General features: G+C 41.1%; 1 protein-coding gene and 1 long non-coding RNA gene across 2 annotated transcripts in view; one reads left to right on the forward strand and one right to left on the reverse strand.

The window, feature by feature from the left end:
- Window positions 1-24,455, reverse strand: part of SND1 (staphylococcal nuclease and tudor domain containing 1) — a 404,590-nt gene that overhangs the window by 239,975 nt on the left and 140,160 nt on the right. The window contains exon 11 of the mRNA XM_081800145.1: window positions 16,504-16,593. Coding sequence (XP_081656271.1) covers window positions 16,504-16,593 — 90 coding nt within the window. The remainder of the gene's footprint in view (window positions 1-16,503; window positions 16,594-24,455) is intronic.
- Window positions 1-24,455, forward strand: part of LOC145716488 (uncharacterized) — an 87,770-nt gene that overhangs the window by 14,012 nt on the left and 49,303 nt on the right. The window contains exon 2 of the long non-coding RNA XR_014139159.1: window positions 5,428-5,626. This is a non-coding gene — a long non-coding RNA (uncharacterized LOC145716488). The remainder of the gene's footprint in view (window positions 1-5,427; window positions 5,627-24,455) is intronic.

The following is a 24,455-nucleotide window of genomic DNA, read 5'->3' on the forward strand; positions in this document are numbered from 1 at the left end:
TAGAAAAAAGGGGGCGGGGGAATTGCTGGATGGGGCATACTTGGCTCTTTATTTCCCTTCCTTTGGGTCACAGTAAATTAAATTCTCTCAGATCTCCTGCCAGTTCCCATAGGAACTCTATCAGGCTGTGAAAAACGTACCAGAATTCTCAGAAAAGAAGGAAAACAGGATGTTAAGAGTTCTCTCCAAGCTCTTCCTTACCCAGGCCCCACTCCTACTTTCTCTCTAAATTGGGCGACCCTAGCCAGGGCCAACTCAAGTCAGGGCCAATTCAAGTCAGGGCCAATAAGCACTTGGAGATCAAAAAGACAATCTTCCGAAAAAGGGCAAACAACAGACTATAATCTTGTTAGACTGGTTTTGAAGGCAACAGGACCTAAGGAAAATAAAAGTGCTGGCTACTGTCCCTCCTAAGGATTCCTCTCTATTCCTCCCCTCCCCGCTAGTGCTTCCTTTTCGGTTCCCTTTCTCTATCAATCTTATCAGGACACAGAATAGAACTAGGTCATTTTATTTGTCATAGTATATACTGCTCCCTGTTCTTAATTTTCCCAAGCCCTGACTCAGTAGTTTGCTATTATTGATTGAGTTCTTACGATATGCCGAGCATTGCACTAAATGCTTAACATACATTACCTCACTTAATGCTCATGACAGACCTGAGTTAGGTAATGCTACCCCAGAGATTCAAACCCATGTCTGTTTGGTTCCAAAGTCCATATGCTAAACCGCTACAAATAGCCAGCATTAGGATATTGATTAAACATTCACTTGATAGTAAATGATAAAAGTACCTCATGTAGAAGTCTAATGACACAGGGAAACCATCATAGTGAAGGTTACAAAACAGTAAGTACCATATAATTACTAGCTAAGTTGAAAATTATGCAAATACCCAAATACATAAAAAGAAGATTGGAATATATACACTCAAGTATTAACAGATGCTACCCCTGGGTGGTTGCTTCCTTTTGCTTTAATTTTTTTTCCCCCCAAAAAAATTTTTTTTAGAATAGAACAATTAGTGTTGCTTTTGTGACAACATGGGCAGTAAATGTTATTTGTAATGCAACAGCAAAAACAAAATTCAGTATCAAAACCAAGATAGAAAGGACAAGATCACCAATATTAGCAGAATTCACAATTACATTTTCAAGTAGGAAAATTATGGCCACATAGAAAACTAGGATGAAATTTCACTGGAAAAGTGTAAGCTTTCCCTAAATTGTGCAGATCAACAACAGCAACCATTTAGTACTTTTAAGCATGTAAAAGTGAAATACAAACGCAAAGATACTATTTTTGGTCATACATACAAAATTTTAACTGTTTGTGTAAAAAGGGAGAAGAATATCCACCTACCCATAAACATCTGCCTATATTGGCCTAAAATACCTCTGGGAAGAATCACAAGGAAGTAGTAAAAACACTTGTTTAAGAAGAAACTGAATCAGCAAAGGACCAGGGTAGGGTAAAGGGAGCTCTCCAACTGTATACCCTTTATTATTATCATTTGAATTTTGAACCAAATGAAACAGATTACCTACTCAAAATAATTAAAGTAAGACGTGAATACCACACCAAAGAGAGAAAAACTTAAATCAATATTACTAGTTTTCTAGTAAATAAAAGTGTCCAAAAGATAAAAGATATGTGAACTAATTTAAATGTCTGCCTATTTTATACAATAGTCTGTCAAAAAATATCCCAGGTTTCCATATTGGCTTTCTTGCCAAATGATTTTAAAGTGTCTATTTCAGCAAATGAAGCAACCAAAGCATTTAGTTTCTTGATTTGACTATGAAAATCTTTAGGAGAAAATAAAAAAAGAATCACTGCTTTATCCATATATGTGCTTTCTAAAAATGATATCTACATCTATTTTTTTTTAAAGTAAGGAACTTGTTAAATAAAACCACAAAAATGTTTTAAATTATGTCTTCCTGACTGTTTAAAAATTAAATTTCAGAAATCCTATAAGGAAAAGTATCTTTGCCTTGTCATGGAAATCTCATCAGTGCAGAGCGCAGTCTGTGAAGGAAGGGGGAAAAAAACGAGGACCCAAGCCATCAACCCTGCACTACTACATATCACCCTGGACACATAGGATGGGGGGCAGGGATGCTGAGATGGACTGTGGGGTCAGGGATGCTGACATGGAGTCAAGGAAGAAACAAACCTGAATGTGAATTCCAGGACGCTGTGCCATGCAAGGAAAACAGGCTTGGATGACTCTGAAGTCACCCAAGTTGTTACTCTTTTTTTTAGCTGATACAATTTTCAAGCACCTCCTATGGTACTTGTACTTAGGGCAGCACCAAGCTGAGGTGTCATTAGAGCACCTAGCAAGGACATCCATACCCTGGCCCATCAACTAGATAGAATCCTTCAGGGAAGGGAGATCCAGACTAAAAAAAGTAACTGACAGTTGCTTCCTCATTCATATTTTCCCTATTCCAAAAACAGTAAGAAACGACAGTTAAAGCACTCAGGGGTCTTAAATATACCACAGTATTATCTATCCTGGAAAATTCTGAGTTCATCCAAGAGGACCCAAGCCCAAGGAGAAATTGGAACCATCAAGCAAACTAAGTGGACCTTCTTCAGAGAGAAGTGAATGCTCTATCAACTTTGGTACTGAACCAAGTTTCATGCTGCTGAGAGGAAGAACAGAAACAAGAAAAAATGACATTTAGCAAATCACTTTTTTCCTCTTAAGGCCAGAAAGGTCCCAGGGATCCACTGCAACGGCCAAGTCAGACAGTATGGCAGATGGGGTGTGTGTACTGGAAAATGAGAGCTACTACAAGCTAAGAATTTTGAAATTGTTCGTGTTGAAGGTCTAATCACCTGTGAGGAAGGGGATGGAAAATGCAAGGCAGAGAGATGGAAGGGAAAAGGAAGAATAAACTGAGGGAGGAAGGAAAACAACAATGAGGGTTGAGAGAGAGAGAAGGAAAGGAAGGGGGGCTTTGTGTCTGTAAAGTGTCAATACCACTTTCACTCTCTCAATCGTAGAGAAAATAGTTAAGTCTACTTAGACTTAGTGATCCTGTTACCATTTTCCCTTTGGAAAGCTATGATTACTGACCACCAAACCAGAAAAACGGAAGAGCAGCAACACGATTCATCTTTGTCTTTCATCTTCAAAAACTTCACACATGGGGAGTTCAAACCACATGCAGCTGTTCTTCCTCATAGCTGGCAACGCCACTGGCAAGGAGAGAAACTGGTGGACAATGTGGAAGTATGGAAAAGTGCCAGGCTGATGTCAAGGAATCAAGCATTCTGATAGATTTGGCTTCTAAAGCCATCATTTTAAAATTTAGTGAATTGATAAATAATGGAAGGAAACAAACACCGGCTCTCAAAAGGGTGAAAATCATTTGAAAACATAGGTCCTAGGAAAGGAGAAAAAGAAAAGGCCCTTGCCCCAAAGGAAACTAGACTATAACCCCAACCGTAACAATTTAAATATTTCAGAGGAAAAGATATAAAAGATGCTCTGCCTACAACTCAGTAGGAGAAGCACAAGTAGGAAAAGAATGAATTCAATCTCCTAGCCTTCTCTTGAGGAGGGAGAAAACTGGTGAATAAGAGATCACTGGAGCCGCTTCACAGAGATGGTAAAGAACTATTATAGTTCCCCCAACAGTCTTCTAGCATTCAATGCTCTTAGTAAGTATAAAGAACCACCCAGTGGTCACACGACTCAGGTGGGTGTGTGTGTGTGTATCACACACTTACACACCTACCCTCCTCAAATCTTATCATTTTGTCTACCACAGGTATTCACATTCATTGACATTTAAAATAAACTTTTGGTAGCAAAAGATTAAACTTTCAGAAATGAAAAAGTATCAGGGGGCACCTGGGTGGCTCAGTCGTTAAGCGTCTGCCTTCGGCTCAGGTCATGATCCCAGGGTCCTGGGATCGAGCCCCGCATCGGGCTCCCTGCTCAGCGGGAAGCCTGCTTCTCCCTCTCCCACTCCCCCTGCTTGTGTTCCCTCTCTCGCTGTGTCTCTCTCTGTCAAATAAATAAAAATAAAAAATCTTTAAAGAAAAAGTATCAGGTAGGTCAATTAGTGCTAACAGGGCAAAACATCTTCACTACTAGGTTTAGGAACCAGATCTTTGGGATTGCCAGTCCACTCCCCTTTCAAAGATAAGGAAAATAAGGACTAATATTAAAGAACCCATCCAAAGTCATGGAGTTAGGACAAGATGCACTTCAGGTCTGGGGGTCGAGGCGCCCAGGGTTTTTCTGCCTTCCACCTATCCTGTGAGGTGAAGCCAGCTTCTTTACAGTGGCCCTCCCAGAGTCTCTACTAGGACAAATACACATTTGTCAGTAAATGTTGTTTGAGTCTGATTAGAGATATCAGGATGACTACTTGAGGCTTTCTGGATTTTTTTTTTTTTTTTTTGGTAAGATTATCTTTTTAGAGGATGGAAAATAGATTCCTTCACATTTCACAATTTAAGAAAACAAGGAACACTGAAAGTAAGAAATTCATCCCTATTGTAAGAATATGAACATACACAATCTTCAGCTGCCGACCTTCCTCCTGCCTCTGAGGTCAAAGAAATGTCCTACCTCTTCACTGTAATGTGGGCTGATAAACTGTGGACAAGGCTGGAAGTCTGCATTTGAGATACTAGTTTGTATTTCCATCCTAAGGAACTTAAAACAGTTCTTTTCTGCCCCATCCAAAAGTTACTCCTAACACAGTGCTCTGCTTCCATTCCTTCCCTGTACTATCACACTGGAAGAATCATGACTGTCAAAACACTGTATCCTTTTTACAAATAAGAAACAGAGGCTTCATGAACACTCAGACCATACACTTAAGATTACATCTCTTAGCTGTTGAGATTCAGCCAGAAAACTAAAGAACTTCTCCATCTGCATGTGGTACCATTTCACCAAAACTTATTCACCTAATTTCTAATCAGTGCTCATTTCTGTGATTTTCTTCCTCCCTTGCTTCCATTCCTTATTTTCTCTTCCCTTCCAACTTTTTTGTTTTAATAAATAAATAAAGCAGGGCCAGAGGTTTAGAGGTGGTAGAAACCTGGCCTAGTGGGGCTCAGTCAAATGCTAGAACTGGTCTTCTCCTTTCTCAGCACTCCAGCATGCATCAAAGTCAAGCCTGCCAGGCTCAGAGGAGCTGGGCTCAGCAGCAACTTGCCAGGCTAAAAGGTACCCCATACACTGCAGAAATGGCAAAGTGGAGCAAGTCAGCGACTTACCTCCAATTCATTCGGACTATTACTGGAGAATAGGGATATTATGAACCCCAAGTGAGGGGGGATGGGAACAGCAGGGAGTAGACGGGGCCATCAAGTTTCTGTCATTTAGAGCTTTAAAATAATGGAGATTCAAGTCAAAAAACATTAATTACGCATACTAAATCCCTCTGTCAGATCATTTCAAAAGAGAACAAATGAGAGATGCTGCACATTTTCGATTATGGAGTAAAGACACAGAAAGAGCCGCAGACCAGACCTCTGGCGCTAGGGAAGGACTGCTCAGGCAGCCGCAAGAAGACTTCAAAGAGCAACCTGACAGTGAGGGCTGAACTGCACAACGCATGGAGCATACTCTCACCCATCCGGTGGAGAGGTGAGTTCATAGTCATAATCCATATACAGGAACCCAAGAGAAAAACATATTTATTCTATGTATTTTTAATGCCTTCATTTGTGTCTCAGACAATGCTATGCCTAAAGATTCACTGGTCAGGCTCAAAGTCTTTATCAGTATGAGGAAATTAAAGAAAGCAGGTGACAAGGAAACCAGCTCCAAAGCTTAGAACTACAGGGTGAGCTTTCTATATCCCTTCTCTATATCTAGATATCCCCAATCTTTCTTAAGACCTTCTAGGTACCAGTTTACAAATCCCATCTCTTCTGTGAAGACTTAATGGGGATCGAACCCGATTCCTGACATTAGGGACCAAGAGCTGAAGAAAAGACCAGCTCTTTGCCCTGTAAGGCTGGGGGAGGTCGGTCGGAACTGGGTATTGCTCCTGAAGAAGTGGGCACAAAAGTATACTAGGAGGACAGAGAACCCAGACTTCACATGGGGAGCCAGGAATCCAGGACAGTGGTTACGATTCTTACAGAAAAACAAGTGTGAAGGCAAGAAGCTTTGAAAAGGCTGGGCCGTGTCTATGGAATGGGGAGAAGTTTGTTGTGACACATTATATAAACAGTAAAGTAGGAAGTAAGACTGGAAATGAAAGCAAGATCCTTAAAGGACATTATGATATTTTATCAACAACTGTCTTTCCTTTGATTTTATGGTCATTGAAGAAATGAGATACTTTTCTGCAGGCATCTGGGGATCCCCAGAGTTTGTGAAAGGAACAGAAGTACTCAGGTAGAAAGCAATCTGACAGCAATGTCAAAGACTGCAAAGACCAGAAGGAGGAGACCAACCACCTAAGGTGGAGTTGCAGTAATTCAACTGAGATATACGAGCAAACAGACTAAAAGTCAAGGGAAGAATTGTGAAAAGGAAGATCTGAAAGAGCTAACTGTGGCAGAATCAGGCAAACTTAGGATGAGGATAAGGAGACTGTGGACACTAAAGTTCAGGACAGTGGGCAGGGGAGACATTATTTAAGATCAACTACAAAGGCAGCCAAGGCAGTCTGTGGGCAGGAAGAAAAATCATATGGAGGCCACGAGCTACATTTTGGACATGAGAGATGTCACCTATTTACTGGAATCTGTATTTGAGTACCCAGTGGTCAGCAGCTGGAAACAGATCTGTAGGAAGAGAAAGAAGTTACGAGTGGAAGTATTCTTAAGAGTCAGCAGTATATGTGCAGCTGAAGCCGGTAAGTGCACAAGGTCACACGGGAGGTGAGACCACTCCTGTTTCTGAAAGACAACTATGATCTGTACAATCCACATTACTATTAATCCAACATTGCCAAGAGACACATTTCTGTTATCTCACCAGTTATTCAAATCTGTTCCTATTCAACTTTACACATTTTGATGTAATCTTGCCTGAGTTGGATTATAAGCAACTTGTGACACAGATGACATTTCATTCACCTTTACTTCACCTCCATAAAGGTACCTAATAACTGTATGTGCCTTTTCTAAAATATCAATTCCACGAGAACAGGTGTTTGTAAGGCCCCATCCCCAATGCCTAGAACAAGGTATGGCACAAAGTAGCTGCTCAAAAAATATCTGCTAAATGAATAAAAATGAACTGATTTCACTAGGCTACCACCTCTGGTCTTCTTAACATATCAAGTGATTAGGTATGCCAAAGCTTTAGGGACTGAATCCTCGAAGAGAATAAATCTACTTGAGCTTTGTCTTCACAAGAAGACTACCTGCTCACCTGCCCAGCACAGCCCAGCCCAAACAAACACTTGTTGAAACCAGAAGAGGAGAAAAGGCAAAATTGCAAGGAAAATACCTTACTCAAAAAGGCCTGATTGAAGACAAAACCTGAGATTCCTATAGTTACCAAAGGAAATGCATGCATAGCTCTGCAGGCAAAACGTTAGACATGGTGCTCCAGAAAACAGACTTGTAATTATTCCTAATGTTCTATTCATCACCCTTGAATGGGATGAGAATGGTTCATCAAAAGCTATTGCCAGGAATGATTCCATCCCAGAGGATGCCATATTTCAAACTGCTGCTAATTATTGAAGTAGAAGTGATCGAGGCCCTGAGTACGGCAGCCTTTTTAAGTGGACAGCAGCATTCATACCCCAAGGAAGAGAAATAGGACAAGTGTGAGGGTGAGCCTATAGACAAAACTAGAAACACACTCAAGTCTAATCAATTACTCTATAGCAACTGTCAGCTGGCCTGGAGATGACAATGCATAAAGCCATGATAAGTAATGACAAAAGAATGAACACAAATATAAAAAGCAAGACAAGACAGGCAGGGGACCAGGGCTGAAAGAACATCACACATTCAAACCCTTTCCAATGGATCAGTTTTGCAGAGGAGTTCGTTACCAAAGTACAAACCCAGAAACAAGAACTCTAACCAAGAGCCAAATGGCCAGATACATGAAGAAGCTAACTTACTTTCCTACTTTATCACTTTCCTAGGGCTGCAGTAACAAAATCCCACAAACTGGCTGGCTTAAAACAACAAAAATTCATTCTCACAGTTCTGGATATTTCAGGTTTGAAATTAAGTCGTTGACATGCTCCCTCTGAAGGCTGCGGGGAAGAATCTCTCCTTGCCTCTTCCTAGCTTCTGGTGGCTCCTGCCATCCTTGGCATTCCTTGACTTGCAACTGCGTCACTTCAATCTCTACCTCCATTGTCACATGGACTTCTGATGAGGGCACCAGTCACTGGGTGTAGGGCCCAACCGACCCAATCTAGTATCATCTCATTTTAACTTAAATTATATCTGCAAAGACCCTAATCCCAAATAAGATCATATTCCGAGGTTCCAAATGGGTACAAATTCTGGGGGGTGACTATTCAGCCCACTACACCTATCATCATGAAAACACCAGGAAAGACTGCCCAAGCCAGCCATCCCCAAGAGACAGAATTGCAGCATTTTAGAAATACCTGAAAATTTGCTAAAGAAAAGAAAACTAGCAAATGAAAGCAAGAAGGCAGTTCCAGGTATCAATAAAAGAACTTGTTTCAGATAAGAGCAAAAAACTTCACTCAGATTTTAAACACACTAAAACAAGGAGCTTACAACTACATGGCCCCAATTACGAAGATGTAGCCCTAAAACACCATTTCTATCCCCCAGCTGTGAAGAGTCGACGAACTTCCACCTTAGAGCCAACAAACACTTTTGTATACTACCTTCTTGTACATGCACAGGTTGTTCATACCCTCGGAAAAGAAATACACAAGCAACCAGAAGTATTAGCCTAACTCTCTGACCATTAAAAAAAAAAAAAAAAAAGCAGAGGTCACACAGAAAGAAACCCTGGAAAGTCGGTGCTTAAAAATGTAACTCGCCAATTCTAAATGATGTGTTATTTTGCAAACATACCAGATTTTTGTTTAAGTTTTTTTTCTTATTAGAAACGTTATATGTACTATCTCTGTATAGATCCTTTTAAGAAGAAACTACTGGAGAAAAAAATATTGAGAAAAGATAGCAAGAGTCGAGTTTCCTTTCCAACTGAACACATCTGCACCCCGTGTCACCTGACACTTTTCTACAACATAAGATATTCTGTACACTATCATAGAGCTCAAGTGCAAAATAATCCATTCTCTGTAAACCAGGAGGTATAAGAAGTTTGAAGATTTGCAATTCAGCACATTTTGTAAGGTTTTTGGCACATAAGGGTTATTTTTAAAGAGGGAAAAAAAGCCTGTCCTCTCCCTACCCCCAAACACAGCTGAGCTGATTCAGCACAAATCTCCCCCTAAAATAAAATCCTAGTTTGCAGAGAATAAGCATGGAAAGTTCCAGCCCCAAGGACGACATTTCAGAAACCTAGCTGAAAAGATCAGGAGTGGGTGGCTTAAGAGAGACCGACCACAAATCATGTTCTAAACGTAAGAACTATCACCAGAAAACTGTGAGCAACTTGGGAGTCCAGGGAAGAAAGTCTTTAAAAATAAGCAATGTAATATACGAGTATAACCCAGAGATATGAGAATCTCGAGGATTCTGGTAGCTAGTGAATCATTTCCCACAGGTGAGCATACAGAAATTTCCAGGAATGCAGTTGAAGGTTTTAGTTTCTTCATTTAACTTAGAGATGCTTTCTGAAGAGGATATTACAATATACATCATACAAATACTACACTTCACCAAGGAGCAATGTACTCAGCTCAACGCCCTGATGGCCCCTAAGGCGCAGAGGTACTTTTCACAATCTGCAGATAAAACATTCAAGAGCTCATTACCAAAAAGAGCATTGAGGTGGCAGCAGGTAGAAAGCTACCTTGCCCAGAACAGCAAAATTTCCAGAAACAGACAACTCTACAGTTTTGTTAATTACCTTCACCGTACAAGGGAACTAATGAGTCCAGGATCATTCCCCAAACCCACAGGATAAAGGGCATCTAGATGACTCCTGGTCTCCAGTGCATACTGATACATTGCCTTCATGTCTAAGTGGGAGAAGTCTTACTAGAAAAAAGCATGGTCAGAAATCACGAGTCATTCAAAACATCTCTTGATTTGGTGAGCATCTACAGTCATTTCTTCAAAAACCGTACAGCCACGTTGATGGTAACAGCTGGCACACAGAAGGCAAGGACACGCAACCTTGTATAAACCTGTCCATGTAAATCACAATGCATTCCCAACCTTAGGGCCTGTTCTGATCATTAATGTAAGGGACTTTTCCATAGCGTGAGTGAATCAAATTAATATGAAGTGGGAAATGTGGAGATGACAAAGGGAATGTTTATAAAAACCAAACTAAAACACATCAGAGGTAATTAAGAACAAAGATCCCCAGACTGCCAGCTTTGCGCTTAACACAGCTGATTAAGAACACACTGCAAAAGACAGAACTTACAAGCGATTTGAAGGAAAAGGACAGCCCTGTTAAATAGCCAGCAAGGAGTGAAGGAGTTCCTTCTCAAGAAAGCGCCAGGCCCTTGAAGAGCTTTCACAGGCTGAGTGAAAAACCGCTTCTGCTAAGGAATGTCGCTCCAAGTGCCTTCAAAGATCTGTCCTTGCACAGGGAAATGAGCAGTGAGTGTGCTCCTCAATCTCTCCCTGGCTCTGGGCCAAGACAAAAAAGCAACCTGACCTTTCCTTTCTCCCAGATGCTCCCAACTCACACCTATACCAAGAGATCGAAAAGGAAATCAAGCTTCAACACTGGCTTAGCAATGTTCCCCATGACCTCACAACTGTCTGTGTAACTAGCAGAAGAACATGCAATCTGACACAGGTTTCTCTGAAGAACAATTTGATGAAACATCACTTCACGGGGACATCTCAAAGACTAATGCGATCATGTCTAGAGAGCTGAAGGCATTCCGAGGGCTGATCTATGGTGCTCTTGCCACCTGCTGATATCTGTAGACCAAGATGATATAGCGAAAGAGAATCAACTTCTTATAGCACGTAAGGTATGTGTTATATACAAGAACTGACATTATCCCAAAAGGGACCGTGGCCCAGGCTATCTATGTTATTCAATACACACAACATGGAAGTGGGTCTTTCTAGACAGCCTTTAATTTAGCAACTAAATGCACAGATGCCTGGATAAAACAATTTCTATGAGCTTCCATTTCTTTACCTGTAAAAATAGCAATACATGCATACATCTTGGGATGGAGGTGAAAATTAAGTAAAATTAAATAAAAGTGAAAATATTCAGGGCTTACCACGAAGAGACAATTCAACAAATGACAGCCCTGACCCTGTTACACTCAAATGAGCATTATATAAAATGTCTTAAGAAGTCTGTCTAGTTCACAGAACAAATTGGAATGGCATGAAAATCATACTGAGGTGTTCACCAAATCGCAAATGAGCCACATCTTCTATAGTTGGCATCCCAAGGAAACAAGGCTATTAACAGTAGCTGGGTCGCCAACCAGTTCTTAAAGCACATTAACCCAGAATAGAGGGAAGATCATTTACATATAATATCAACCATTTCCAGATTGACTTTAGAGTCCGGAATGAAGAGACAATCTCATGCTACTTCTTCCATATCTGGCTAACCCTAGGCAAATCAGGTAGGGCCTATTTCTAGCTCCCTTAATATATTCTTATCTGGGTCCACACAGCCTTCATCCCAATGCTCCCATTTTCCCCTGAAGTTAATTAATTTAGAAGAAATTTATTGAGCACCTACTGTGCATCATAAACTGTATATACGGAACCCTGGGGTGGTGAGCAAAACAGATGTGGGCCCCAGTTGGCCTAATAAAATGAATCTGAAGAGAGATATTAACACAAAATACATTAAGATGTGAAAAATTATGTACAAATTATCAGAAGGGAGCTTGTTTGGGGACAACTTGCCCCAGGAAGTCACATTTAAATTGAATATGAAGGATAACTGTAAGACAAATAAGGGGAAAGAAGGACAAAGAGAGTATCCCAAAGAGAAGAAACTGCAAGTGCAAAAGCCCTGAGGTGACAGCATAATGCATTTCAGAAACCTAAAGAAAGCCAGAAAGGTGGCCAGGAAGTGGATGGGAGAAGGGGTAAGGGCTTCTTTCTGGGAAGTAGGCTGGAACCAGATTATGCTGGACCTTGTAGGCCACAGGAAGCAATGGGAAGCCAAAAGTGTGTCACTGGTGAAGCTCCCTTTAGCTGCAGGTGCAGAACAGACTGGAGCAGGAAAAAATGGCTGTAGGCTCCAGGAGTCTCGGTGAGGGGCATCTGACACAAGGCTGCAGCAGCACAATGGAAGGAACAGGAAACACACACATCTACACAGCAGGAGTTGGTGAGGGGTTGGGGTAGGGGGGTAAAGGAAGTGCGGGGTGTCAAAGATATCTGTGACAGCAACGGAAAGGCGTGATTTCCAGGACACTGGACGAGTCCAGAGTTTCTGACAGAATACCACGAGTTCGGACTTAATGAATCTTGGTGCAAAGAAGATCATTTCCACCTACCCCAAAGAGCTCCATGCCTTCAAAGTACAAACTTCAGGAAAGAAAGGTTTCCAAAAGAGAAGAACCATCTAATGCAATATGAATTTGAAATAACTGCCAGTATTATTTATAGCCCAATAACTTCCCAACTGTCTGCATTTATCAAGAAAAACGCTCAATTTTAAGTGCCTAAAAAAGAGTCAGCCTAGTTCACAGAACACGTTTTGATGGCATGAAAGCCAAAGTTGGCTGTTAGTTTACAAATGAGTTTCATCTCCAAATCTGCTTATTCAACAAATACTGGCAAAAACATTGAGGGAGCAAAGACATATTTTTGGGCCGAGGATTGTGGAGATAGGAGAAGCGTGGACGGAGCATATAGTGCCAGGCCTGAGGCTTCTCTGCACTCTTGCTTCTTGCAATCCCATCTCTTCCACTCGTCCATTTTTGACCCCTCAATTGTCCAAGCAAGTTCCAAGTCCGACACAATAGTTCCCATGGTGATGGAAATTGTACAATTAAGGGACAGGAGTTACAGTGATTCATAGGTCGTTTGTAAATGCTGTATTACATGGATTTAAAATACTCTTGAGATTCTACTTTAGAGATTCTATGAGACAGCTGGAGAAAATTCCCAGCGAAGATCCCAGTTATTATCACCTTCTTCCACTGAGAACAAAATGATTTAGGCACACAAACTCTTCCTGTCGATGGGCTGGCCTTCTCTGAGCATTAAGAAAAATATATATATACACAGGAAGACATTGCTCCCGCTACTAGAAGAGGACTGTCGCCCTGGTTATTTTAGGACATCAATCTCACCACCTTATACACACCTAGGATGTCATGCCACAAAACTAAAAGACGTAGGAAAGTTACCATGGATTCCATTTCTCCACTACGTTAGGGCCATGAAGAACCCCAGAAGAGATTAGCGAGACAGTTCTTCACCAGACATTCTCCTTAGTCAAGATTTTAGTGAAAGCACAGATGGCAGATGGTAAACAGAGGACGGGGAGGGAATTCTACCAGGCAGTATGGCAATTCAGACAGCTTCTGAAACACCTCCAACATACACACGTATTCTTGCACATCTCCCTCAGAGAACACACACACACAAACATACATTTTACACACACTTTACACATACTCAGACTGCACAAGGAGACACTAGTTTTGTGGAAGCTGGAAACTTGATGCCACATCTAACCAAATACCACTCAAATCTGTGCAATGGGATGATGTCAGTCAAATAGTTGCACATTGATTCACATCTCTTGACCTCAGAGCCAGTTTAAAAAAAAAGTAACTGTTAGATTCCATAAAAAAAAAAAAAAAAGCAGCACTATTAAACAAGACAACACAACTTACCTGACTGGCATCTGGAAAAACATGAAAGGTTAATATCATCCTAGATTCTTATAAAAATCCCATGAGAAAGGGAAGGCAAATACTATTCCTAGTTCACAAGGCTCAGAGAGGTGCATGGTTACTTTAATTAAGGCACTTAGCCAGAATTGAATCTTGGGAGTGAATCAAAGTGAATTTCCATAACCGAAATGGAGACCATTGAATCTAACAAAGCATCTTACTAGTTTACCTTCAATCTTATTTCTCTACATTCTAGAAACTCCTCAAAACTGTCATATTATGGACTCTCTGGGATGGTCAAATAATAGTCTGGGCAGAGAAGATGATTTACCTCCATTATCTTGCTTAAGCTGTGACAGGCTGCCCTAATCAGCTTTCGTGCACAGAGGCACACAGGCACACATGCTCCCTCTCCGTGCCTCTTAATCACCATGTGCCATGCTGAACAGCTGCAGAGGTCTGAAGGGAATTGGCAGAAATGTGCAATGATGTGCTAGCCACCCCCCTGAGGCAGCAACTGCCCTGCCTGCTCCCAGACTCGAGAGAAAACATGGGTGTTCGCTGTCACAACCGACGGGCCCAGAAGACAGGCAAGTGGTTTCAGGTGGTGAGTCAGGAAAAGCAGTTTGCATCAGGAATGTTCCAGCCCAGCAGAGCTGAGCAGCATCCTACTCCCTGTGCAGGGATACAGTATTCATCATTTATACAATGTCACCGTGGGGGACAAACTTGGGCTCAGCACAAATTGAATCCAATCAACTCTTATGCAGAAGAACCAGTAAACAAGGCTTCTCCCACCAAGAAGGAACCTAATTGCTTAAGAATTGCCACCATATCTGACACATGAGATCAGTCCTTCTATCCTGAGAGAGATGGTCTTTACAGAGGGCTGGCACATACCGTTTGAGAGCAGAACCCTTGGCTAACCTTCTGGGACCACTCAGCATCGGCTGCAATAAGCTGTGATCTACGCTCCCAGGGATGAAACAGAATCAGGTGAGGGCAACATTCAAAGAAGCCAGGTGGGTTCCATACCACATGGCGTGCAGACAGCTGCGTAGGAATCAAGTAAGTGCTGCCCCCCACCTCAGGTTAATTTTGGATGGATTTCCATAGAAATCCACACTCTTGAGGAATTCCTTGTTTGCTTCTATGCTATTGTTTATGAGCCAGCAAATGAGCGATAGGATATAAAATTGGTGAAATAGAGATGTCAACATTAGATCAGATAACAGGAGATCTAGAAATTGAAAGAGGCTTAAAGGCATCATTCGCACTACACTTCATGAATGAACACAGCGTTCTGTCAAGTTTTATACAATGACAAATGAGTCTATTCTCTGAAGGAACCTGAGGAGATTTAACTCTCATTTTAGGGACTCCAGTTTAGTTTCTCTACTTCAAAATTAGCAAATTCATCCCATGCCAACTTTAAAAATCTCTTTGCTATAATTTATATTTCTAGTGACTATGGTATATAATAAAACTGTTATGTTTATGATAGACTACTCTGGCGTTAGTTCAAAAGCCAGAGCCTTATGAAACCTGTCACATCATTAAAAATCTGCATTTAGGTAAAGAATGCTAATGTGGCATTAATGTGTGTTAAGGGCAGATATACAGCAGAACGGCCTTATCTTTCTCAAGACATGAGAAAAATCAGACCCAAAACATGGTATCTTCCCAGAAGAACCCTCACTGAAGCAAAGTACGGAAAAGACAAATCACAGTCCCTCCCTGAACAGATTTCCTTCAACCACCATCAAAGGAACTACGCCACTCATTTCCTTTGTTCATCGAGGACACAGACACCTGCCCAGAATATTTAGGGTGGGGAGGTCAGGGAAAATAGGGAATGCTCAGAGGCTCACTCTCAGCCTCCCAAAAAGGCAAGTTCTGCAGCTGGCCACAGAATATATGCTCTAAGAACACAAGGAAATGCACTCTTAGGGCCTCTGGGCTGTTGCACCAGACCAGAAAGTCACTTTGCTGCACCACGAGCTCCCCAGGAACTACTAGGAAACCACACAATCCTCCCCCGGTAAGGCTGCCCTAGCACCTGCAGTAGAAGCTACAGGAAGGATGACAAGCTGAACAAGTGGAGGTGGCTTATGCACCACAGTGCATTTCAGTAAGCATGCTCCCGTTCCAGGAGAGCCCCTCTTCTCAACAGCCAGGAATAGTCCTCAGGAGTAAGGGAGGCAGAAAAAACCGGCAACCTTCCTTCAATAGCATATCCCACAGCACCGACTTTTAATGGAGGTGGCTGAAGAGATACAAGGGAGCCAAGTAAATGAAGCTCGGGGCAATATGCAATTATTGAAACTGGAATTGAGCCTGGACCCTGGAAAGAACATGCTGTGAGAGCTTTGGCAATCACACTGTGGTCAGGGCCCCAATTTTAAATCTCTCCCACGGGATACCACATCCTGAGACACAGGCACGCCCCTCTTCGTATCAAAGTAATTCCGCTTGACTTGGCAGAGGGGCGTCATCTGTTGGTCTCTGGGATTCCATCACAAGGGCCCAGCTTAAAATGATCCCCAACCATTTGCAAATACGTTTCTGTCTCATTTACCTTTTTCCCAATAAGCTTCTTTCGAAGAAATTCCCGGGCTTCAAACATGTAGGGAATGTCATATAGGGGACGTAGTTTCTTGTTCTTATCCTAAAAGAAAAACAAAGTATCACATCAGAAATGAGAAACAAACATCAAAAAACCCACAAATGAACACAGCCAATAAAACAAAAATACTAGAATACACCTGAAATATGCTACCTCCCAGTATCACAAATATTAACTAAGTGCCAATACACATAACAGATATTTGGATGAAATGCTTTACAGGGAATGAGATCATCTTTTTCACATGACAGACTCAAAAATAAGTAATGAAATGTTTGTAATTATCCAAACTGGAAACAAGCAAATGTTCATCAATGAGGAAAAGACCTATATTAACTGTTGTATAGAAGAAGCTAAGTATTAGGGCCCTTTAAATATTTATAGATACACTATGAATCTAGTTCTATTATTCTGTAAGCCATTATTAAGGACCTACCAACTCTTAGCCCCACACAAAGCTCTGTGTAAATATATGTTATAATCCTGGATTCAAAATTCTTACAAACTAACAGAGTAATACAAGAAAAGCTGTGACATGGCAACAGATATGAAATGGCAACACAAAGCAGTTTTGAGTAAGTGCTAAATTGTGTGATATAGACTAGGGACTAAGTGCTATCAGAGTTCAGGGAAGTGGAAAGAAAGAAGTAATCAGGAAATGTTTCACTGACAGGGTGACATGGTTTCATTGACTTAATATGAGTTTACAGGATAAGAAAAAACTAGAAAGAAAATTAGAATTGAAAAAACAGAACAAGCTAAAGGAGGCAGGAATAAATAGTATTTCAACACAACATGTACACACATAAAAATCAACATACACAATTCTTGCGTTATCTCATAGGTCCCAGACTTCTCCCCAAAGAGGTTACTGTTCTAAGCAATATAACTATGAGAATATGGGAGAAGGTTCTAGAGGAACTTGACAAAGAGGGAATGGATAGGAACTAAAGTGATCTGAGAAGCATTAAGAGAGGCGCCTGGGTGGCTCAGTCGGTTAAGCGTCTGCCTTTGGCTCAGGTCATGATCCCAAGGTCCTGGGATCGAGCCCTGCATCGGGCTCCCTGCTCAGCTGGAGGTCTGTTTCTCCCTCTCCCTCTGCCCCTCTCCCTCTCTCTCTCTCTAATAAATAAAATCTTGGAAGGAACAGAATGGATAGAGGGGATAAAAGAAGAAGAATCCAATATTCTAACTCATGATGACATGCGTATGAAGTTAAGAGAAGTCTGTCTTTTAAGGGGGGTGTCGAGGGCGGGAGGATGTTACAAGAAATAGGGAGATGTTGGCTAGATTGCTAGGTCTGATTAATGTCAGACCTAAGTAATGTCTCTCCCCTGCTGAGCCCTTAAGTTCCACAAGAACAGAGATCCTGTCCATTTCTGTTATTCTGTGACCCTGGAAACAAGTAGAGTGCCTCCCACTCATAGTACATGCTAAATAATAGTTGGATGAACTAACTACAAAAGAAATATGCAAAATGACATATACACAGAAATCAAGTATGCTAGAAGAATAGGACTACATGTATAGATTTCAGAATGCCTAGGACCCAGATCATATGAGGGAAAATTTCACAAATAAAGAAGAAAATCAAGGACTAACTAATCCAGGTGTGCTTACCCATCCTGTGGCTCACCTGGCCTCACCTCATTATAATCCACTCTATACTGAAAGAGGTATTCAAGTTATTTTCTCAAATAGCCAACTACTCCTAAATAAAGAACCTTTATCATTTAAATACCCCATGTTTAAACTAATCCTAATGACAGTACTGAGGTCAAGGGAACTGAAATAGGTGTTTCCTCCAATACCCTAACCAAGCCTTGGTGCCCAGAACACATCATTAAACAATTCATTGACATCACCAAGAAAAACCTCTATGAGAATGCGGAGAATTGAGTTTGAGCTCCACAGTCATGCCTTCTAGTTCCTCTGGTTAAAACAACAGTAACAACAAGGTGGCAGCAGCATTCCAGCACTCAGTGCTCTCTTCTTGGAGGTTAAAGAGGCAAGTTCAAAATGGAAGGCGAGCTCCTTTTCCTTCTTGGATGTGTGGGACTCCACAAGCTCTCAATGGGAACAACATGGATTGCCACACTTGAATCAAATTCCTGGGGTGTCACGATCACTGTCTAGTAAGTGAGGGATGGCCCTAAACATGTAGTTTTTTTGCAGGAAAAAAAAAAAAAAGAAGAGGAAAACAGGATACGTGAGGGTTGCTGGGGTAGAGGGAGTTCTGCATAACCCAAGGGCACAATATACAGGATTATGGATATTTTATAAACATTCAGACAGCCAAATCAAAATAGTGAGTCACTCCTGAGGAGCTAAGTATAATATATAAGCCGTAAAATAGAGTTTATGATGACAGTCAATGATACAGTAAGAATGCTTGCTAGACAGAAAATTCTAGGTGCCAATAATGAACAGGACTTTTAATAAAGACAAAATCAACGGTTATCAGAATCAGCCCTCAGGAATAAAGAAGTGCCAATGTTTATATTCACAATGCAATGGAGGACAATCTATTTACAGAGAGTAGCTGTGTAATTACACAAGCCTAAGTGAACAACATTATAAAGAGTGAAGTGAACAAAATATTGACATTTACCTTGCATAGCCTCATGATTTATCACAGGACCTGAATGTGTGAACCTTACCCTACTTATTCTGAGACACCACAGAGATCACAAGGCAGTATGACTTGACTGGACTCTGAAACAATGAGTGAAAGCTAAGAAATAATAGTTTTAACAAATATTCAAATGAAGATCACGAGATGAGTTACACCTAAGTGAGTGAAAATGCCTGAAAAAGAAAGACACTCAACAGAATTGGTCCAAGCCAAAATGCCCTCAGAAGAATGAAAGAAAATAATCCCAATAAAAAACCGGGCAACTTCAGAGTCTGATTATATGTCTCTCATGAAGCTAGGAAAGAACTAATAGCACAAGCAGAAAACAAGGTATCACAAGTGAAAACAGAATGATCTTGTTACTCTAACCCTTTAGAGCTACTAGCTATTGACATCGGCAAACATCTTACAAGAGAGATATTATAAGTCCCGAGGAAACCACAAAATAAAAGCAATTCCTCCAAATTACCAGGTACATAAAAGCCTTTGAAATCTCTAAGAGGCAACTGAGGTATGGAATGTATTCTGAGAAAACAGGATTTTAGCGGAATCTTACCTGCGAAAAAGGACTATCTAGTTTAGATTCTAATTTACATAGAAATATTTTTAAAAAAATAAAAATAGAAGAGAATGCTTGCTTTATCTGGTGGGCAGATAATACAAAAACCAATACATGCTGTAATCACTGTTCATCCTGAGAAATGACGTTGTATGTAGGCCCTGCAATGACTCACACATTAGAGAGAGAACTTCAATTATCTGTACCTCTCAGTGGTTTGGAGAGGGAGGCCCAACACCCACATCTCAGCATCTAAAGACCCACTTGGCATCTTTACAGGAAGTTATATTTGGCTGGTTGCCAAAATGCGGTTGCTGTTCAATGCTCACTTGGAGGGAATGTCAAGGCCTTATAGTCACCCCTAGTTTTGAGTCTCAACCTCAGGCCAAATTTTATCTAGCTCCTCCTGTAGCAAAAAAAGATATAGTAAAAAAAGAAATCTAATGCCCTAGAGATACTGCAGGATTTCTTAAACAAGGCTTGAAACAAACCACGGGGGCAAAAAAAAAAAAAAAAAAAAAAAAGAGCCTAATAAATGTGGTTCTACTAAAATTAAAGCCGTTCTTTACTGAAAAGACTTCATGAACAAAGCTGACAGGCCAAAGTACAAACATTTAGTAGCTGATGACTGAAACAGATCTGGAAAAAGCAGAGGAGGACTAGGGAGCTGGCGCGTAGGGCCACGGCTGTCATGTGATCAGGGTAGGCCTTATGGGGCAGATTAGAGTTTAACAAAGACTTAAGGAAGGTATGGGATAGAGCCATCTGGAGGACAAGGACAGTGGCCAATGCAAAGACCCTGTGTTAGGAGCATGCCTGGTAGGTTCAAGAAGCAGCAAAGACACCACTGTAGCTACAACAGTGTGCACAAGGGGAGAGAAAGAGGAGATGAAGACACAGGTCTGACTTAATATTTGAAAAAATTACTTTGGCCACTTTGTTGGTTAACAGGCGCCATGACAGGGAAAGGGTAGAGAGCACAGGGAGACCAAAGAGGAGATTATGACAGTAATCTGGGCAGAAAGTGGTGGTAGATTACATCAAGGAGGTAGCAGCGAGGGAGGTAAGAAGTGGTCAGAATCCGGAAATATTCTGACAGACAGATGGCATGAGAGGTGTGGATGAAAGGGAGGAGCCAAGGATGACTGCAAGGATTTTTATCTGAGCAAAAGGACACAAAGGTGGGGTCATCAGAGGAGATGGCCAGGAGCTGAGTTCTAGGCATGCTTGGCAGACAAGGGGGGAGCTGGGAGGAAGGCTCTGCGCTGGTGGTACACATTCGTTAGGTGCTGGCGTGCGGGCGGTGTGAAAGCTAGGCGTCTGAAACGGACTGAGGACTGGGCCTTAAGGCATTCTAACATTCAAAAGCGATAAGAGAAGGAATCTGCCAAAGGAGAATGAGAAGGAGCACTCAGTGAGCTGAGTAGGAGGAAATTACCAGAGCATCAGGCCCTGGAAGCCAAGGCAAGAAAGTGAATTGAGAAGGAAGAAATGACCAACGGGGTCAAGTGCAGCAAGGCAGGGGAGAGCAGAACAACGATTTGCATGGTGGATGAGCTAAGTGAAGGTCGTTAGTAAGTGGACAAGGAGAGTTCTGGGGGAGCAGCAGGGGCAGAGGCTGTCGGGAACCAGGAATGGGAAGTGAAGCCCTGGAAACAGCAAGCACATGCAATGCTTCCGAAAGCTGTGCCACGAAGGAGTATGGAGGGATTATGTGGCTGCTGGCAGAGGAAGCAGGGTGAAGACAGAGAGCTTCTGTTTTCCATCATAGAGGAGAGAAATGATAGGCGCTGGTCCAGTGGAGAGAAAACAAGTGACAATGTAGAAGAGAGGACAGGACTTCCAAGCCAATGTCCTTGAACAGGCAAGACAGGAGTAGCTTGACCCAGAAGCACATAATTCATCATCAGGTATGAGCACTCAGCTGTCAGGTAGGCAGATGTGGTGTAAGAGTCACTGGAAGTTCTGATTAGATTTGCTCTGCAAAGAAAGGAAGAGCTCTAGCAAATCAGTAAGAAAAAAGAGAAATGATCCAACAAGAGAATTGGCAAAAGGGATAAACAGACATTTCACTAAAGAACTCCAAATGGACGTTAAGCATAGGAAAAAAGTAATTTTTAATCAATAATCAAGCAAATGTAAATTGAGATACTATAGGACATCCACTATATTGGCCAAAACCTTTAAAGTGAGAATGTGGGGAAATGGGAGTGCCCTCTAACCAGAGATGGGGAGTAAAACATGGCTCAACTACTGCGGCATCTTGACACAGTGCTACTTGTCATCATTTGCTTAAATCCCTATTAATTAGGAAAGTCTACTTAGAGGTACGTATGTACCCTAAAAAAATCTTATAAAATCACATTAACGTTTCTGGTACAACCCTAGAGTAGAATACTACAGAGCAGTTAAGCTGAATTAGAGCAACCCAAATGAACAAATTTGAAAAAATATTGAGCAGAATAAACAGGTTGTAGAATTATTTGGTAAAATCCCACATAGAGACTAAAAACATACACATGCAACATTATTCATAGAGCTATATAAGCAGCAAAAGTATAAAAATGCAAAGAAATGAAAGACAATGGGTATTGATGTGGGATGGGTAGTGGGAAAAAGAGAAAAGGAGCAGGGGGAAAGAAATGGGTTTGAGGAGGAGTACATGAGACTTCCAGCTTTCTCTGTGAGGTTTTCTGTCTTTGAAAGAGAAAAAGAGGAGCTCAAAAACATGCGGTATATACCAAGGCTGAAAAAGGAATGCCTGTTATATTATTCTATAATGTTGGAATGTTTTTAAAGCGAAAAACTTTCAGGGATAGGAAACCCCAAACCTTGTTTGGTCAACATTTTCCCTTTGCTCACAATATTTTACTGCAGAGGAATAAAATATGAAACAATGGGTCATTCTTTTCCTCATAAAAAATGCATTAAATTCCATTTTTTCCCTCCAAAAAAACCCGCAAAACCCAATGTTCATAGATGTACCCTTCCATGAGGCAGAACAGAATAATTTAACTACAAATGTGCTCTCAAATAACCAGGGTCAAAAACAAGTTTGATTTTTATTTTTAATAGGAGACTTGAACTATAATATTAATTAAAGTAGCCAAGCAGAATTGTACTCTATGACGATCTTAAAACTGACTGTTGAACTAAAATAAGGACATGATCAGATTAAAATGGATAAAATTTCCAACAGTAAATAATGGACCAGTCCCAGTTGCCCTGCCACACACGCCATTTTAATAAACAAAGGCTGCTATTTCCATTTGAATTATAGACTGAACATAGGAACATAACCACATGCCCCGGGCATATTTACAATCAAGAACCTATCAATTCCTTTGGCAGCCAGGAAACAGAATTCACAGGGATATCCACTATTTTATGGTGCTTAGCACATACAGTAGCATATTTTTAATAAAGGTGGTCATCTAACTAGAAAGCTATAGTCAGCACCTGGGGAAAGGTTCAAAATTGTAACTGCCTTGGCCAAGTGGAAGTCGGTTTGTGCCACTCTATCTAAAGGAACATACACAGTAAGTGCATATACCCAAACATTTCCCCAAGAGTTGTTTCATAGAAAAAAGATGCTTATTTCCCAATTAGCTTCATTTCATTCTTCCAATCAAAGTATCTCTCAAAGGTAAACTGAGTCTATTAAAGAGACATGATCTGTGTAAGTTCCAAATTCACAATGCAACACATTTCATACATATCTCCAGGAAGCAAAAAGGGAATGGTAAACAATAGAAACTTAAATCAAATTGTGGGGGTGGGGGGTGGGAGGGGGAGAGATTATAAAAATTCACAGGTGTAAGACTGGAAGGGACTAGCTAGTCTTCCAACCCCATGATTATGCCCCTGAAGTGTTTCATTGCTTCTATAGGTCCTTCAAATTTCTCAATTTTTCTGACAACCATATTTGATCTTGCTGATCCCATGTTTAAGGATCTAATAACATATATGAAAAACACTCCAATTTAAGGTTTAATAATCAATGCTATTATTAATGATGAGGTTCAAGCTGAAGGAGTCTGAGAGAACAGGAGAAACAGGAAGGTCATTTTGACCTTATCCCTACCATTCTCCCCTCCAACAGGTCATAAAACCTCATGGGAGAGATGCCCTTCCTATATCTGGAGGAAGGAAAAGAACATCCTTATTCTCAAAGAAAAGATAACACTGCAAAGAATCCAAACCAACAGGCCTTGACACTTCCCTCATACTCTTTGACCTATCATATTTCTACCCGGCAGTCCATTCTTCACTGACCTAACATAAAAACACTCAGGTCTGTTTCTTAGAGTCTTTACTTTCTTATGAAAGCTCCCATGTCATATAAAACTTATATTAAATAAATCTGCAGGTTTTTCTCCTGTTAATCTGTCCTTGTCAGTTTAATTTTTGGACCCATGCAGGGACCCTATGGGGGAAGGAAAACTTTCCTCCCCCCTACAGTAACAACCCTATCACCCCTACAACAACAACCCTATCAAGCAGGCTGAATGCTGACAGCAATGCTACCTGAATTGTGGTGGTAAGGATTAGGATTCCAATTTTACAGCAAGGAAGGGAAACGTTCCTAGCTCATGTAACAGGTAATAGGAGAGCTGGGATTCTGGACCCAGCTATCTCAGAGGCCTATGCTCATGGCTGGTGGGTGGGACACTATACTCTGGACCTGCTACTTCCAAAAAGCAATCATCG

The sequence above is a fragment of the Leptonychotes weddellii genome, chromosome 12 (assembly GCF_054177405.1).
Source record: "Leptonychotes weddellii isolate Sample4059 chromosome 12, ASM5417740v2, whole genome shotgun sequence".
Lineage (NCBI taxonomy): Eukaryota > Metazoa > Chordata > Mammalia > Carnivora > Phocidae > Leptonychotes > Leptonychotes weddellii.